Source organism: Balaenoptera acutorostrata, chromosome 2, assembly GCF_949987535.1.
Source record: "Balaenoptera acutorostrata chromosome 2, mBalAcu1.1, whole genome shotgun sequence".
Classification (NCBI taxonomy): Eukaryota; Metazoa; Chordata; class Mammalia; order Artiodactyla; family Balaenopteridae; genus Balaenoptera; species Balaenoptera acutorostrata.
Window position 1 is genome coordinate 67,746,396 of NC_080065.1, and position 16,714 is coordinate 67,763,109.

Here is a 16,714-nt window from a genome sequence, read left to right on the forward strand (position 1 = left end):
TAACAGTAGGACATTGTAAAGATGTTTGCTTTTACTTTAAATGAGATGGGGAGAGATTGGTGGGGTTTTGAGGAGAAAAGTAGCATGATATGACTTATGTTTTAAAAGTTCACTCTGGGTTCTCTGTTGAGAGTAGACTGTAGGGAGATCAGTTTCATGGCTATTTCAATAAGCCAGGTGAGAGATGACTGGTGACTATTGCAATAGTCTAAGCAAGAGATGAGTGTAATGGAAGTAGTGATAAGTGATTGAATTCTGGGTATATTTTTAATGTAGAGCCAATAAGATTTGTTGGTGAGTTTGATGTGGATTTTGCAGAAAAGTCCAAGGATTCTGACCTGAACAACTAGAAGGATGGAGTTGCTGTTTATTAACTGGGGAAGATTGACATAAGAGCAGGTTTAGCGGAAAAGATGAAGAGTTTTTATCCTGACCTGTCAAGTCTGAGATGCTGTTAGCCATTCCAAATGTAGAAATCAAGTGAGCAGGATTGGCTATTAGTCTGGATTTCAGGGCTGGAGGTATAAATTTGGGCGTCTACTAGCATATGGATAGTATTGAAAGCTGTTAGTCTGAATGAGATTACCAAGGAAGTAAGCACAAATGAACGAGAGAAGAGGACCAAGGACTGAGCCCTGGGACATGCCAACATTTAGAGGTTAGGAACATGAAGAGCCATCAAACGAGAATGAAGAGGATCAGCTAGGGTTGTAGGATGCAAACCAGGAGATGGGCTGTCCTGGAAACCAAGGCAAGGGGGGATGAGCAACTGTGTCAAAAAGGTCAAATAAAATTAGAGCTGAGAACTGACTGTGGGGTTAACAACTTGGAGCATATTGGTAACTTTAATGGGGGACCAAACCTGATTAGGTGATAATAGGGGAATTGGAATTGGAGAGAATTGGTAGAGAGAACTCTTTCAAGGAGGGTTGCTGTAAAGAGGATCAGAGAAACAGGGTGGTACCTGGAAGTAAATGTAAAAATATAAAGAATGTGTGTGTGTGTGTTTAGATGGGATAAAAATGACACCAATAATGAGGGGGGGAATGATGTAGGAAAGAGAGGGCAGAATTGCTGGAGCAGTAAACTTGCATAGGCAGAAGTGGATAGAATGTGGTGAATAAGTCAAGAGATTGGCATTAGGTAGACAGGGAAGGAACAGTACTGGACACATATGCAGGTAAGAAGCAAGGACATCGGGTAACAGTGCTGATGGGAGGGAAGTGTTAGAGTCAGGGAAGAGAGGAAAAAGTGTGAAATAGTGATCAAGGAGCAAAAAACTGAATGGATGGGATGGGGGAAGTATAATATAACTGCTAGGTAGCGCTAAAAGCCCATATTAGGCTCGTGGTTATGACTTTACGGTGGGTAGCTGTATATTCTTTAGCCACTTTCAGCTGCATGGGTGCAGGTGCAGAGTGGGTTAAGGGTTGGGTTTAACTGGTACTGGTATTGTGCGAGATTACTATGATGAAGTGAGAAAAGAAGAAGGGAGTTGAAGGTGTATGCAAGGAAGGGATTATAACACTGAGCCATGGAATCTAAACTGTTCCGAGAAGGAAATGATGTTGTGAAGGGTTTTTGGTCAGCGATAAGGTGGTAGGATCGATGGATTCAGGTCCTGGTGGTGGGAAGGGATTTTGGGAGTCAGGTTTCCAAAGGCAATGAACTCAAAGATAAGGAGATGGTCATAGAATAGTGTGCCTAAAACTGAGATAGGGAAGGGGACGCAGTTATTGACTATGACAAGGTCTGGAGTACGATTAAGGTAGTGTTGACGGAGGTCAATGGAAGACAAGATCCTTAGAGGAAGAAGTTCAAAGACCCAAGAGAGGCTACGTCATTGCAATGTTGTTTGTGTGTGTATCACAGTCACCAAAAATTATGACAAGAGTAGTGTTGGGGGAAGGACTGACAGTGATCTGGGAGCTAAGAGCTCAAGGCATTACAAGAGTGGCTGGGGGTCTGTAGAAGGCTGGAAAATGGAAGGATGATGGGCGGTAGTCTGATAGCATAAGATTAAAAGCTAAGCTTTTCTGTTGCGAGGTTTCCCCACCTTGGGCGGCAGTGGCTCCACTCAAGTGTGTGAGATGCCCTAAGGGAATGAGGGGTAGCTCTTGATCCTCAGGCTATACAGGTAGCATTTTGGTGATACTTCAGTCTCCTAAGTATGCAGTTTCAACAGTTCTAATGGCAATGGACAGAATTGTGAATGTACTCTGATAGTGATGCCATCAAAGCCTGTACCACATTGGTCTTAGGCTGCCTCTGGGGATGTTTCCACTGGATTTCCTGATCTGCAATGTGGAAGGCCCGGTCTGTCATATTGTTTAAATTCTGAATCAAGATACTGTGCCTCGGGGCTTCCCTGGTGGCGCAGTGGTTGAGAATCTGCCTGCTAATGCAGGGGACACGGGTTCGAGCCCTGGTCTGGGAAGATCCCACATGCCACAGAGCAGCCAGGCCCGTGAGCCACAACTGCTGAGCCTGCGCGTCTGGAGCCTGTGCTCCGCAACAAGAGAGGCCACGATAGTGAGAAGCCCGCGCACCGCGATGAAGAGTGGTCCCCACTTGCCACAACTAGAGAAAGCCCTCACACGGAAACGAAGACTCAACACAGTCATAAATAAATAAAAGAACGTGAATTTCTTTTAAAAAAAAAAAAATCTGTAAAAAAAAAAAAAAAAAAAGATACTGTGCCTCTTTTTGAAAAGCTATATGTTCTTCATACAGGTTAGCAATTATTTACTATACTTGGTCCCAGATGGAGATTTGAAGAGTTATGTTTTTAGAGGTGAGGCTTATTGGATGTTTGTTGTCATTTCTGTTGTTTAACTACATTCTCTTTCCTTGCCTCTGAAATCGAAGCCCTAGGCAGATCAATTATTTTGAATTTCAACAGAGAGTTTATACTTAAAAAATATAATGCCTTCCATGTCCTACCGAGTGCATCTATGGGTGGAACTGAATTTACATCTAGAACCCTATCTGCAAGGGAGCCTGGGAAATGTAGTTTCACCTCTCTATCCTCTCCACCTAGAAGGGGGATGGAATGGAGATTGAAAGACTAATCTACAGTATCTACCAAACTAGATTTTTTTTTTTTTTATTAAATCAAGTGGTCTGCGGATTATCCAGTTCATTTGGATAATACCCGCCATAGGTATGGATCTCTTTCTAATTAATGTTGTCTGGAGAGAAACATGAAAACAGCTTTTTACAATTTAAATGTCATTACCAAACTAGATTTTGTTGAAATCATTAAACAACAAACACTGCTTAGTTAAAATTTCTATCCAAGAAAAACAAATCACAGTCTTCAAGCAGTGTCTATTGTGTTTCATGGACCATTTGGAAATAGTAGGGAATTCCCATGGATGTTTCTTGTAGTGGAATTGGACTTACAACAAACCAAAGTATTTCACTGACATGAATAATCCTGTATTTGATTTTGCTCATGTGGTAGTTCAGAAAAGCCTTCAAAGGCTCATTCCAGTAGAAATGAGGAGAAAGCAAATGTTACTTTGGTAACTACCCTTCTTGAACCTTTTAGAAATTTGGATCTCTAATTTATGTGTATGTATCTCTTCAGTTTAGTATATCTGTATAGGCTCCATCCTTTTTAGAAGATTCCTCTACATTTCTGTCATGGGTGTCTTAGGAGAGGTAGTGGTAGAGGTCTGTCAAGTCTTTTCCCCTCTCTCCTGTCAAAACTCATTTTAGTGAAAGAGAGCTTTCCCTGAGTTAGCATCTAGAATTAAATCTGAAGAGAGAAGGATCAAAACTAATTTTCTGATTATCTGTTGAAGAAGGGCTACATCCTAACAGTAGAAAGCTGTTTTTATTATAAATCGATAAAGAGGGTTATATGACAGTGATGTGGTGCTTACCATCTTCCAAAATTTGAGGCTTAGCTCAGAATTTTCTTTGAGGTTTTCAGGTTGTCTGAAAGATAAATTGCTTTGTGGGAGCTGGTGTAATCCATGTCATTATTGGGTGTACAGTTTGGAGGCCCTCAGAGACATGAATATCATGTATTTATTAAGGATTTAAGGACTCAGTGGACTTCTTTAACAAAATAGACTCTTTGCAGTGACTAAATTATATTTTCATTTTTTATAGCGAAACAATCATGTTTCTTCATGAAATATTTCATCAAGGACTGAAGGCAAGGATAGCCAATTGGCCTACGTTAATTTTAGGTAAGTCCATGCTTTAGAGGGAGAAGATTTTCTCTTAATATGGCTACAGTTAGAGTAAAATAGCTTCAATGTTATTCGACCTAAGCTGTCTGAATTTCCGTAATGATCTGTGAGCTTCCTCAGGCACCGGGACTCTGTCTCATTGCCCTTTTGATCCTTTCCCCTGGTCCGTCATGGTTCTTTGGGGTTTAGAGTTGGGCTCTACTGTGGGGTGTGTTCTACCGGGTCAGTCATTCAGGCAGCTGGACTGGGGCCGTGTAGTGTGACACCTGGTGCCAGGAGCTGCTCTCTGCCATTCCTGCAGAGTGAACAGTTTCTCCCTGTACCTTGGATAATTTACAGAGCATCAAGAGAAACTGCCATGTTTACTTCTTCTTTCCAGCTGATCTGTTTGATATTTTGCTCCCCATGCTGAACATTTATCAAGAATTTGTGCGTAATCACCAGTACAGCCTCCAAGTGCTCGCCAATTGTAAGCAAAACAGAGATTTTGACAAACTCTTAAAACAGTACGAAGCTAACCCTGCCTGTGAGGGGAGGATGCTGGAGACGTTCTTGACCTATCCAATGTTTCAGGTAAGTCACCTGGGATGCATTTTGTAAGTCATTGGTTCCAGCTCGATATGACTGATACCCAGTGTGACCAGTGCGATATGTGCAAGTATTCCCTGTGGGGGGTTACAGCACATATCCATCATCTGTCATCTTGAGCCTGACCCTGAGATAAACAAATTTATGCCACACATACTCTCTCTAGTCTGTCTAGTGTACGTAAGAAAATCAGGAATTTTTGAGACAAATAAGGAATGATTTTTGTGAAAAGCGGCACAAATTTCTCTTTATAGAAAGATTCCTCACAGACCTCTTCCATGGAGTCTCCTCCTCCAGCGTGTTTAAAAATATTATTAGGTTTACAGAAATAAGATGCTGTGCAAATGTTCCAGTGCGTGCTGGTTGCATAAAAGGTTCCGGGGGAGTGGAAGGACTTCTGGGAAGGTGCTTGTTTTCCTGCCCTGTTGTGATTGCTGCTGAGGCTTCCTTGGCTGGAGCTCTGCAGAGCAAAAGGAGGACCTTCCCTGTCACAGAGGCTGTGGAGAGAAAGGAGCCAGAGGCACTGCCCAGGCCTGGGGACTCTTGGCCCCTAGTCAGGTTGCTGCAGTGAGGCTGGGGCTTCACTTTTTGGGGTTAGAGCAACCCAAAGGATCAAGTACACTTGCATTCTTTCCTATATCTAAGACTTTACTGCTCTTTAGTGAGAACTGCAGAGGCCAAAATGTGAATTGAATCTCCTGTCCTTTTAAAAACTGTTGATTCTGTTCTTTCGGAAAAGCATTGAGTGTTCCCATTGCGGAATTTGTGGGGCTTCTGGCCAGGCTTCCAAACTGTCATGTGGCAAAATGATTCTCCTAATCATGTGTGTTATGGTTTCTGTGGAGAGCTTTGTCCCCTGGAACCAGCCTCTCTGACCCCAGCTGATCATTTTGTAGCCTCAGAGAGAAATGATATTCTGGTTCATAATTGTTTGTCTTAAAGTTTGTCACTCCTGACTGAAATCCTGGAAGTCACGATAGAAGTTTAGTGACATTTTTTCAAAACCAAAAGGATGCATTTGTAACAACCTAAGTAGAGTGAAACTTTATACAGTTATTGTGTGTTTTTTTTTTCTCCTGTGGAACTGAATTGTTTAACTCTTTGCCTCTCTGAACAAATATTTCACCAGAAAAACTATAAAGAAAAAAAATGCTTTTTAAAAACCTTATACAAAGTTATAATTTAAGATTTTATTTACAGTGAAACAAATTTTATATAGTTCAATGTTCTAAGAGTCTATTTGAATCTTTGGCAGTTACCTCTAGGTTATGATTAAATACCCTAAGTTGTATCTGCCTAGCAACCCCCAGCTTAGATGAACATACAAAGGTAGGATTGTGGAAGAGGTTCACATTCAGAGAGGTTCCCACCTCCCTTTCTGATGGCCCAGTAATGTCTTTTCAAGTACTGTTTATTCCCCTTGGTGTGACTCTCTCAATGGTTTAAAATGGCAGAACTGTACTTGCATTTTAGGTGAGGTATCCAAACACAGTTTAATGTAGGACCTTGCAAAGGCCTTTGGATTTCTTAAAAATGCTGAGATATTCTTCTAGCAACCTTCCTTCCTCCCCCTGGAGTTTAAGCCCAATAAAAACAACTTGGCATTTTGATTGACGCCAGGGAATTCCCATAATGTCAGAAAAGGACCATTGGACTGAGAATGTTTAGGAGACCTGCATGTCTTGCTCACCCTTCATTCGTAGCATTGGGAAACATAATTGAACCAATCTGAATCTCTGTGTCTTAATTTCGAGATCGTGGCAGCTGAGCTCTAATTCTCTCCCAGAGCTCTAGCTCTCTGGGGGACTGGACAGGTTCTGGAAGTTTGGGCTGGGCAACTTGTGGTGTTGCCAGGAGCTTTCTAATAGTCTAGGATCCCTCCCTCCAAGACTGCGGTGGCCCCAAATCCTAGAATTTAGCTGAAGGGTCAGATATTGAGGTTCTCTGGTTTCTTTAAGACCAGGGTAACCAAAAGATGCTGGGCGAAGCCTCAGACTTAAAGAATTTAGCCAGAATTGGTCCAACTGCAAGAAATGTGCAAATTGAAAGAGTGCTGAGTTGTGCTCTTATTTATTTACTTCCCCATAACTATTTCACTTCTCTGTAGCTATTTTGAACAGACCAAGAGGGGAAAAGATTGGAGTTGCTGCCTGAGGGCCTTATTCTCCTTGGTGTCTCTCCCTCCTGCCTTCTCCCTAGGAGTGACCACATGGAACACTTGGGGGAAAACTGCCCTTTCTAGAAACTTGAAGGTTGTTTTTACTAGGTTCATTCTATCCTTCTTGTTCCCCTTTGGTCCTTTCACTAAGGAGTCCTGAAGGTGTTTGCTCCCTCAGATGGTCCAGCTATATCTACTTCCCTCGGCATACATCATATTAGCGGTGGTACTTCTGCACATCTGCCTTGCTCCAGTGTAGGCTGGATACCTTGGGATGAGGCTGGGATGTGACGCTTTTTTCCTGTAGAACAAGAATGGAAGAGATGACCTTAGCTCATACTGCCAGGGGGCCACTGCCCAGAATTTTTCTTAAGTCTGCATATGGAGGCAAAGTTTGGTATGGGGGCAGAGGGAGAAAGAGAGGTACAGTAACTGGAAACTTTTAGCCTGTGTATATTTATTTATTTACTTTAACATCTTTATTGGAGTATAATTGCTTTATAATGGTGTGTTAGTTTCTGCTTTATAAAAAAGTGAATCAGCTATACGTATACATATATCCCCATATCTCTTCCCTCTTGCTTCTCCCTCCCTCCCACCCTCCCTATCCCACCCCTCTAGGTGGTCACAAAGCACCGAGCTGATCTCCCTGTGCTATGCGGCTGCTTCTCTCTAGCTATCTATTTTACATTTGGTAGTGTATATATGTCCATGCCACTCTCTCACTACGTCCCAGCTTACCCTGCCCCCTCCCCGTGTCCTCAAGTCCATTGTCTAGTAGGTCTGCGTCTTTATTCCTGTCCTGCCCCTAGGTTCTTCATGACCTTTTTTTTTTTTTTTTTAGATTCCATATATATGTGTTAGCATATGGTATTTGTTTCTCTCTTTCTGACTTACTTCACTCTGTATGACAGACTCTAGGTCCATCCACCTCACTACAAATAATGCAATTTCGTTTCTTTTTATGGCTGAGTAATATTCCATTGTATATATGTGCCGCATCTTCTTTATCCATTCATCTGTCGATGGACACTTAGGTTGCTTCCATGTCCTGGCTATTGTAACTAGAGCTGCAATGAACATTGTGGTACATGACTCTTTTTGAATTATGGTTTTCTCAGGGTATATGCCCAGTAGTGGGATTGCTGGGTCGTATGGTAGCCTGTGTATATTTAGAAAAGTGTTATATTCTCCCTCTTCCTGGGCCCTTTGTTGAGTAAGTCAGTTGTTGCTGTCAATGAATTATGCTGAACTATGGAAACATGGAGGAATTATAGTGAATTTATCCTTAATTGATGATGCAGTGAATGTATCCTCATTTGAACTATCAGACAAGTAAGTTCATGTTACCAATAAATTCGTTGTAGACAATAATGTAGTCATTAACATAATTTTTATTTAGCAAAAACAGTGGCTTGGCTGGTACTGTTTAAATTGGCTTCAGCTGCTCATACATCCATAGGTCAGCAGATGATGAAATCTGCTTTTGACAAAGATAGCGCTGTTAGAGGTCTTCCAGAAAGTAACCACTTCCTGCTCTAGTCACCTGTTTACTGTAACTGGACAGCAAGCTAATTAGTGTCTATAAAGTGACAAGTATTATTTCATAATTGAAAGAAGAATTATGATTCACCTAGACAATGCTATGATCCTTGGTTTCAGGGGGACAGATTTATAATCAGTTCTTGAATATACAGATGAACTCTTTGGTGAGCTGTCCATTTCTCTCTGCAGAAGTCCTTTGCCTACTCTTTGGTAATTTCAGGTTTGTTTGTTTCTCCACCAGAAAATGAGGTGGGCCAGTTACTTTCAAATCCATCCACTTGAAGCTTAGCCAAGGAGCTCTCTAAAATAGATTTAATTAATGGGGGAGGATCATGAAGCTATTGACTAAACTTAGTTTTGTAGGTTTTCAGTGCATTATAAGTAGTCAGGCTCTCCCACTCCTGCCCTCTTTGTTATGGAAAACTGAGTACATTAGCTATTGATTGCCTTGATTTTCTTGTAGAACTAACTTAGAGGCAAACTTCTATCAATCATGGCACTGTGCAAAAGGAATATTTGAAAGCATACTTATCCCAGGAGCCTTCACCAAATGGAATGTACCAACCAGCTGTTTTAGTGAGAAGTTTATGGGGTAGAGAGCCAGAAAGCCTCCTCCCATGTGCTTCCGAGGGAGGGGTCTCCTGTGCCCCATCCTCCTATAACTGAGGAGTCTGCACTTCCAAAACCTGGTTGACATTCCCTAGGACGTGATCCCAGAATATGAGCTGCAGATCAAGGTCTGTGCTTATGGCGCTGCCCTCTGTGCCAGTGCATAAATCTGGGCACTCAGGAAATATTAGCAAATAACCCAACGAAGACCACCACCTGCAAGAGAGCAGGGCCTTGGGAAGCTGTTTTACTTTCTTCATTCTTAGACGTCCTGTTAAGTGCTGAGTAAGAACCCAGTCGCTGCAGAAGAGACCCACTGGGCTAGTGCACTGGTGAGAGCCAGGCTCGTGGCTGGCCCTGCCATTTACTATGAGGCCACGTTGGGCAAGTTATGGAAACTCTTAATGCCTTGTTTCCTTATCCGTAAAATGGGGGAATAATCCTGATGTTTTGCTGAATGATTGTGTGCACATGCAACCTCAAGCTCCCAATCTGACCCACTGTGGGCAACATTATGGTAGCTGCTGTTCATGCAGGTTTTTATTAAAATTAACACACTGCCCCTGTTTTCTAAAAAAATTTAGCTTATAAGCCAGTAAAAAATATGTTGAGTTAAATTAACATATATAACTCGAGTTAACTCTCCACTGTGGTCTGTTAAACCCTTCACAGGGTTGGTGGTGTTTCTGCCTTTAAGAGAATTCAGATAGTCTGTTCATAAACAAAAGTACAAACAAATAATCTAATTAAACAATACTTTTTACTGCTACAGGGATGAGTTAAGGTGAAACAGGATCAGAATGTAATAAGAGTGAACATATCTTTTCCCAAGTTTTAATTCTTAAAGAGAACATTGCAGTAGGATTGTCAATTTAAAAAAAAATCGTAAACAGCCAAATAAATCTAAAGTACAGAATCAAGTGACTTGCTGATAACTATATCTGTTTCTCTATGAACCAATTTTCAAAAATTATGATTAAGAAATGTATGATTAGTTAGATAGCCTAATCCACCAGGGGGCAGACAGCAGAAGCAAGAAGAACTATAATTCTGCAGCCTGTGGAATGGAAACCACATTCACAGAGAGAAAGACAAAATTAAAAGGCAGAGGACTATGTACCAGATGAAGAAACAAGATGAAACCCCAGAAAAACAAATAAATGAAGTGGAGATAGGCAACCATCCAGAAAAATAATCCAGAATAATGATAGTGAAGATGATCCAGGACGTCGGAAAAAGAATGGAGGCAAAGATCGAGAAGATGCAAGAAATGTTTAACAAAGACCTAGAAGAATTAAAGAACAAACACCTAGAAGAATTAAAGAACAAACAAACAGAGATGAACAACACAATAACTGAAATAAAAAATACACTAGAAGGAATCAATAGCAGAATAACTGAGGCAGAAGAATGGATAAGTGACCTGGAAGACAGAAAGTTGGAATGCACTGCCACGGAACAGCATAAAGAATAAAAGAATGAAAAGAAACGAAGACAGCCTAAGAGATCTCTGGGACAACATTAAACGCACCAACATTCACATTATAGGGGTCCCAGAAGGAGAAGAGAGAGAGAAAGTATCCGAGAAAATATTTGAAGATATTATAGTCAAAAACTTCCCTAACATGGGAAAGGAAATAGCCACCCAAGTCCAGGAAGCGCAGAGAGTCCCAGGCAGGATAAACCCAAGAAGAAACACACCAAGACACATAGCAATCAAATTGACAAAAATTAAAGACAAAGAAAAATTATTAAAAGCAACAAGGGAAAAACAACAAATAACATAACAAGGGAACTCTCATAAGGTTAACAGCTTTCTCAGCAGAAACTCTACAAGCCAGAAGAGAGTGGCATGATATATTTAAAGTGATAAAAGGGAAGAACCTACAACCAAGATTACTCTACCCTGCAACAATCTCATTCAAATTTGACAGAGAAATCAAAAGCTTTACAGACAAGCAAAAGCTAAGAGAATTCAGCACCACCAAACCAGCTCAAAAACAAATGCTAAAGGAACTTCTCTAAGTGGGAAACATAAGAGAAAAAAAGGACCTACAAAAACAAACCCAAAACAATTAAGAAAATGGTAATAGGAACATACATATCAATAATCACCTTAAATGTGAATGGATTAAATGCTCCAGCCAAAAGACACAGACTTGCTGAATGGATACAAAAACAAACCCATATATATGCTGTCTACAAGAGACCCATTTCACACCTAGGGACACATACAGACTGAAAGTGAGGGGATAGAAAAAGATATTCCATGCAAATGGAAATCAAAAGAAGGCTGGAGTAGCAATACTCATATCAGATAAAATAGACTTAAAATAAAGAAGTTACAAGAGACAAGGAAGGACACCACATAATGATCAAGGGATCAATCCAAGAAGAAGATATAACAATTATAAATATATATAGGTGCACCCAGCACATATGTATTGAGGTGCTCCTATGTTGGGTGCACCCAACATAGGAGCACCTCAATACGTAAGGCAAATGCTAACAGCTATAAAAGTGGAAATCAACAGTAACACAATAATAGTGGGGGACTTTAACACCTCAGTTACACCAATGGACAGATCATCCAAAATGAAAATAAATAAGGAAACACAAGCTCTAAATGACACAATAGACCAGATAGATTAAATTGATATTTATAGGACATTCCATCCGAAAACAGCAGATTACACTTTCTTCTCAAGTGCACATGGAACATTCTCCATGATAGATCACATCTTGGGTCACAAATCAAGCCTTGGTAAATTTAAGAAAATTGAAATCATATCAAGCATCTTTTCTGACAACAACGCTATGAGATTAGAAATAAATTACATAAAAGATACAAACACATGGAGGCTAAACAATACATTACTAAATAACCAAGAGATCACTGAAGAAATCAAAGAGGAAATCAGAAAATACCTAGAGACAAATGACAATGAAAGCATGACGATCCAAAACCTATGGGATGCAGCAAAAGCAGTTCTAAGAGGGAAGTTTATAGCAATACAATCCTACCTCAAGAAACAAGAAAAATCTCAAATAAACAATCTAACCTTACACCTAAAGGAACTAGAGAAAGAAAAACAAACAAAACCCAAAGTTAGTAGAAGGAAAAAAATCATAAAGATCAGAGCAGAAATAAATGAAATGGAAACAAAGAAAACAATAGCAAAAGATCAATAAAACTAAAAGATGGTTCTTTGAGAAGATAAACAAAATTGATAAACCTTTAGCCAGACTCATCAAGAAAAAGAGGGAGAGAACTCAAATCAATAAAATTAGAAATGAAAAAGGAGAAGTTACAATGGACACTGCAGAAATACAAAGCATCCTAAGAGACTACTACAAGCAACTCTATGCCAATAAAATGGACAACCTGGAAGAAATGGACAAATTCTTAGAAAGGTATAACCCTCCAAGACTGAACCAGGAAGAAATAGAAAATAAGAACAGACCAGTCACAAGTAATGAAATTGAAACTATGATTAAAGATCTTCCAGCAGGGGACTTTCCTGGTGGCGCAGTGGTTAAGAATCCACCTGCCAGTGGAGGGGACATGGGTTCGAGCCCTGGTCCAGGAAGATCCCACATGCTGCGGAACAATTAAGCCTGCGCACCACAACTACTGAGCCTGCACTCTAGAGCCTGCATGCCACAACTACTGAAGCCTGCATGCCTAGAGCCCATGCTCTGCAATAAGAGAAGCCACCACAATGAGAAAACCACACACCGCAATGAAGAGTAACCCCCACTTGCCGCAACTAGAGAAAGACCGCGCACAACAACGAAGACCCAACACAGGCAAAAATAAATAAATAAAATAATAAATAAATTTATAATAAAAAAAAAAAGACACATGTACCCCAATGTTCATTGCGGCACTACTTACAATAGCCAGGTCATGGAAGCAACCTAATTGCCCATCGACAGATGAATGGATAAAGAGGATGTGGTACATATATACGATGGAATATTACTCAGCCATAAAAAGAACGAAATTGGGTCATTTGTAGAGACATGGATGGACCTAGAGACTGTCATACAGAGTGAAGTAAGTCAGAAAGAGCAAAACAAATATTGTATATTAACGCCTATATGTGGAATCTAGAAACAGCAGATGAACCAGTTTCCAAGGCAGAAATAGAGACACAAATGTAGAAAACAAACGTATGGACACCAAGGGGGGAAGTGGGGGGGTGGGGTGGAGTGGGGGGTTGGTGGGATGAACTGGGAGATTAGGATTGACATGTATACTCTAATATGTATAAAATAGATAACTAATAAGAACCTGCTGTATAAAAAATAAAATTAAATTAAAAAAAGAAATGTATGATTATATTAAAAATCTGAGAAAATAATCGTTTCTTTATAATATAAAACTTTATTATCTTCATGTGTTCTTGGTGACGTTTCTGTGTGTGTTTGATGTTTGAAGCATAGTTCATTTTAAATGTATTTCTTAAAAAAATATACTTGTGAAACAGTCAAAACTGTAAGAGTAGAGATGAGCTCTTCAGAAGTGATGATGGCAAGTAGAGAAGATCTAGTGTTACTCATCCTGACCTTTGCTCATGCTGGTCTTTGTTTGCTTTTAGATCCCCAGGTATATCATCACACTTCATGAACTCCTAGCTCATACTCCCCATGAACATGTGGAGAGGAAAAGTCTGGAGTTTGCTAAATCCAAACTAGAAGAACTGTCCAGGTATGTGGAGAATTTATAATAAAGGTTTGATCTGGCAAAGTAGCACATTAGTCTTTTGTGGAAACTGAATATATATGTCCAGGGAACAAGAAGCAAGACACAATCCAGCTTCTCAGATTCTGCTGAACATTAAATGCTAGCTCCTGAGATGGTGCTGAGTCAGCATGCACATTAATTTTAACCAAGAAAAAAAATATCTTTGAAAATGGTCTTATGGCATGTAAATTTATATAATTGAGATTAGGCATATTTTGGTTTAAGTTTGAAAATGTTCACATTTCTTTCATCGTTATAGAAGAATGGTTGTTAGTTGCATTTTTGCATCCATATTTGGTAAGAAGGCGGAGAAAGTATATTTTGGATTTATCAGTGACGTGTTTTGCCATCTGTGTTCCTTTAGCTTATATGGGATAAATGGTATAAAGTTCTCTAATTTACTCCACCTCTAAGAAATGGCATCCTAATTTCAATGAATGGAGCTGTTCGTAAAATAATATATTGCTTTCCTGTTGCCTTTACAAGGAGCATTCTCAGGATACTCACTTATCCTTAAGAATCATGATGTACATTTGCTTTGCTTTGAGTCATGACTTGATGAAGGCTAGAAGTCCAGCATGACTTACCCTACAGCCCCAGTTAGACTGATACAAGTTCAAACCCTAGCTTCCGAGATGGAGCTCCTTTGCTTATCTGCTGGGGCAATAGAAAATCTCTCACCGTGATCCTGTATTGTGTCTGACAGGGTCATGCACGATGAAGTGAGTGACACTGAAAACATAAGGAAGAACCTCGCCATAGAAAGAATGATCGTAGAGGGCTGTGATATTTTGCTGGACACTAGCCAAACTTTCATCCGCCAAGGTAAGTCCTTGTTCAGCAGACCCACCATCTAAGTGGTCTCTGCACCTGTCACATTATCACTGGCAGATCCAGGAAAGCATTTTGGAGCAGGCTTGATTTAGCTGTTTGATTGATGCTGTTCATGCAGGATGTCCCCACGGCCTTGACCGAGGCTGTGGTTGAGGCCCACCTTTGTGCTGTTTCTTTTCAGGGGCCATGAAAAACAGCAACACAATAATAGTAAAGCACGAGTGGGACAGTAAATTACATTCTGACTGGACTCTCCTCCTCAGTGGACCGGACATTCTCTACAGCTCCAGGGAGGACAGATTGCTCTGGCCGATTGGAGTGGCAGTGCCAGGTGGTGACGACATCCAGGCAAAGGCCCAAGAGAAACTTGCATTACTCAGAGCCCTTTCACATAGCAGTGGGGACAATGTCCGAAGTGAAAACAGCTGTCTCTTGTTCCCATTTTTCATCAGCACTTCCGGATCGGCCCCACATGATATGATTTGATTCAATTGGTAACTCCAGTTGCCAGATGAAATGTCTCACTATCAACTTGCCCTGCCATATTCCGGTGATGGCGAAGGTATCATGTTTGAGGGGTGTGCTTTGGGGGCATCACCCAGTAAATTGAGCTTTTGAAGAGTTGAAGATATTTGTACTGGAAACTGTAGAGAAGCAACAACCTAACAGTCCATATTCCTCCGTGGCTTTCATTACAGAGTGCAGGATGTAAACCACACTCCAAGTTCTTTTTAAGTGCTCAGGTGTTCTGGGGGCAGGGGAGCATGCCCCACAAAATCAATTAGTGGCAATATATTGCACACAATCATAATTTTGAACTTGGTGAGGAGTGGCATATAAATTTGGAACTAGAATTAACATTTAATGTGGTTTCTCTTTATAACATGCCAATATTATTTGAAGATATTTGCATTTCTAGTGCCTACCAAAATGTGTTGCTTAAAATCTTTTTTTACCTCATCAAACAAGACATTATTTGTGCTACACACGTTAATTTTTGCACAGAACACTTAAAAAATTTACCACATGCTGTTCTATTTTCCATATTTATTTACAAGGAGAGAAATCACACATACGTTAAAGTTTGGAAGTATATTTCGGGATATGATACCTTTCTCATTTTTGGCTTTAAGTATTCATTTTTCTTTAAGTAATAGTGGACTCTAATGCTGACAACATCAGGCCTTCCTAACTCCCCCTCTATTCCTCCGTACAGACCGTGTCCCCATATTGGCTTCCTGCCTTCCTGGCACTTGTCTGCTTCTGTGCCTTTACATGTGCTGGCCCTAGCCTGGGCACCAGGAATGCCCTTATCCACCTTTCTTGTGCCTATGGAAGGTCTGCTTGTCCTACTGGGCTCAGGTCAGACACCTCTAAAGAGCCTTTTAAATTTCCTTCTCATCTTCCCCTCCTCTTTCCTCCAGTTAGAATGAATTTACCGTCCTCCTCATTCCCAAACCCCTTTGCTCCTGGTGCATGTATTTCATCCGCTTGCTTGCATGCCTGTCTCTCCCAGTAATTGTAACTCTGAAGGGCAGTTTTTATGAATTCTCTCTTGCCTAGTACAATGCTTTCCATTATAGATACCCGGAAAATGAACAATGGATTAAACTGAATTGCTTGTTGAACTACAGTTTTGAATGTCAGCTGTCTTGTTTTGTATTTTTCTTGTAATTGGAGTTCACTGAAAAATACTCACTAAAGGACTTGAGCTGTATACTATGTGAAAATGGTAACAAAAGTTTTTGTAACTAGTATTCAATTTCTGAAAGGACTTCGGACTGAAAAGTATTATTACACATAAACATTTAATATATTTCTACAAACTTAGTTGAAAAATGCTAGAAGGTCGAATCCAATGAAAAAATCATATTTTTTTTCATTGCACCTGGAGGAAAAACAGTCATGAGCCGCCTCTCCCTTTGATTCATGTCCAGATGTTATTTATAGCTTGTTCTGTACTACATGTTTGAGGTGTTTCTGCCAGCTATTAATATATCTGTTGTTATTGCTGTATTGATGTTG

The 16,714-nt window shown here is 40.3% G+C and overlaps 1 protein-coding gene across 1 annotated transcript in view; it reads left to right on the forward strand.

Moving 5' to 3' along the window:
* The window catches only part of RASGRF2 (Ras protein specific guanine nucleotide releasing factor 2), a 241,503-nt gene that overhangs the window by 84,815 nt on the left and 139,974 nt on the right, over positions 1-16,714 (forward strand). Inside the window, exons 6-9 of the mRNA XM_007179765.2 lie at positions 4,123-4,202; positions 4,585-4,778; positions 13,710-13,819; positions 14,562-14,680. Of these exons, the coding sequence (XP_007179827.2) occupies positions 4,123-4,202; positions 4,585-4,778; positions 13,710-13,819; positions 14,562-14,680 (503 nt within the window). The remainder of the gene's footprint in view (positions 1-4,122; positions 4,203-4,584; positions 4,779-13,709; positions 13,820-14,561; positions 14,681-16,714) is intronic.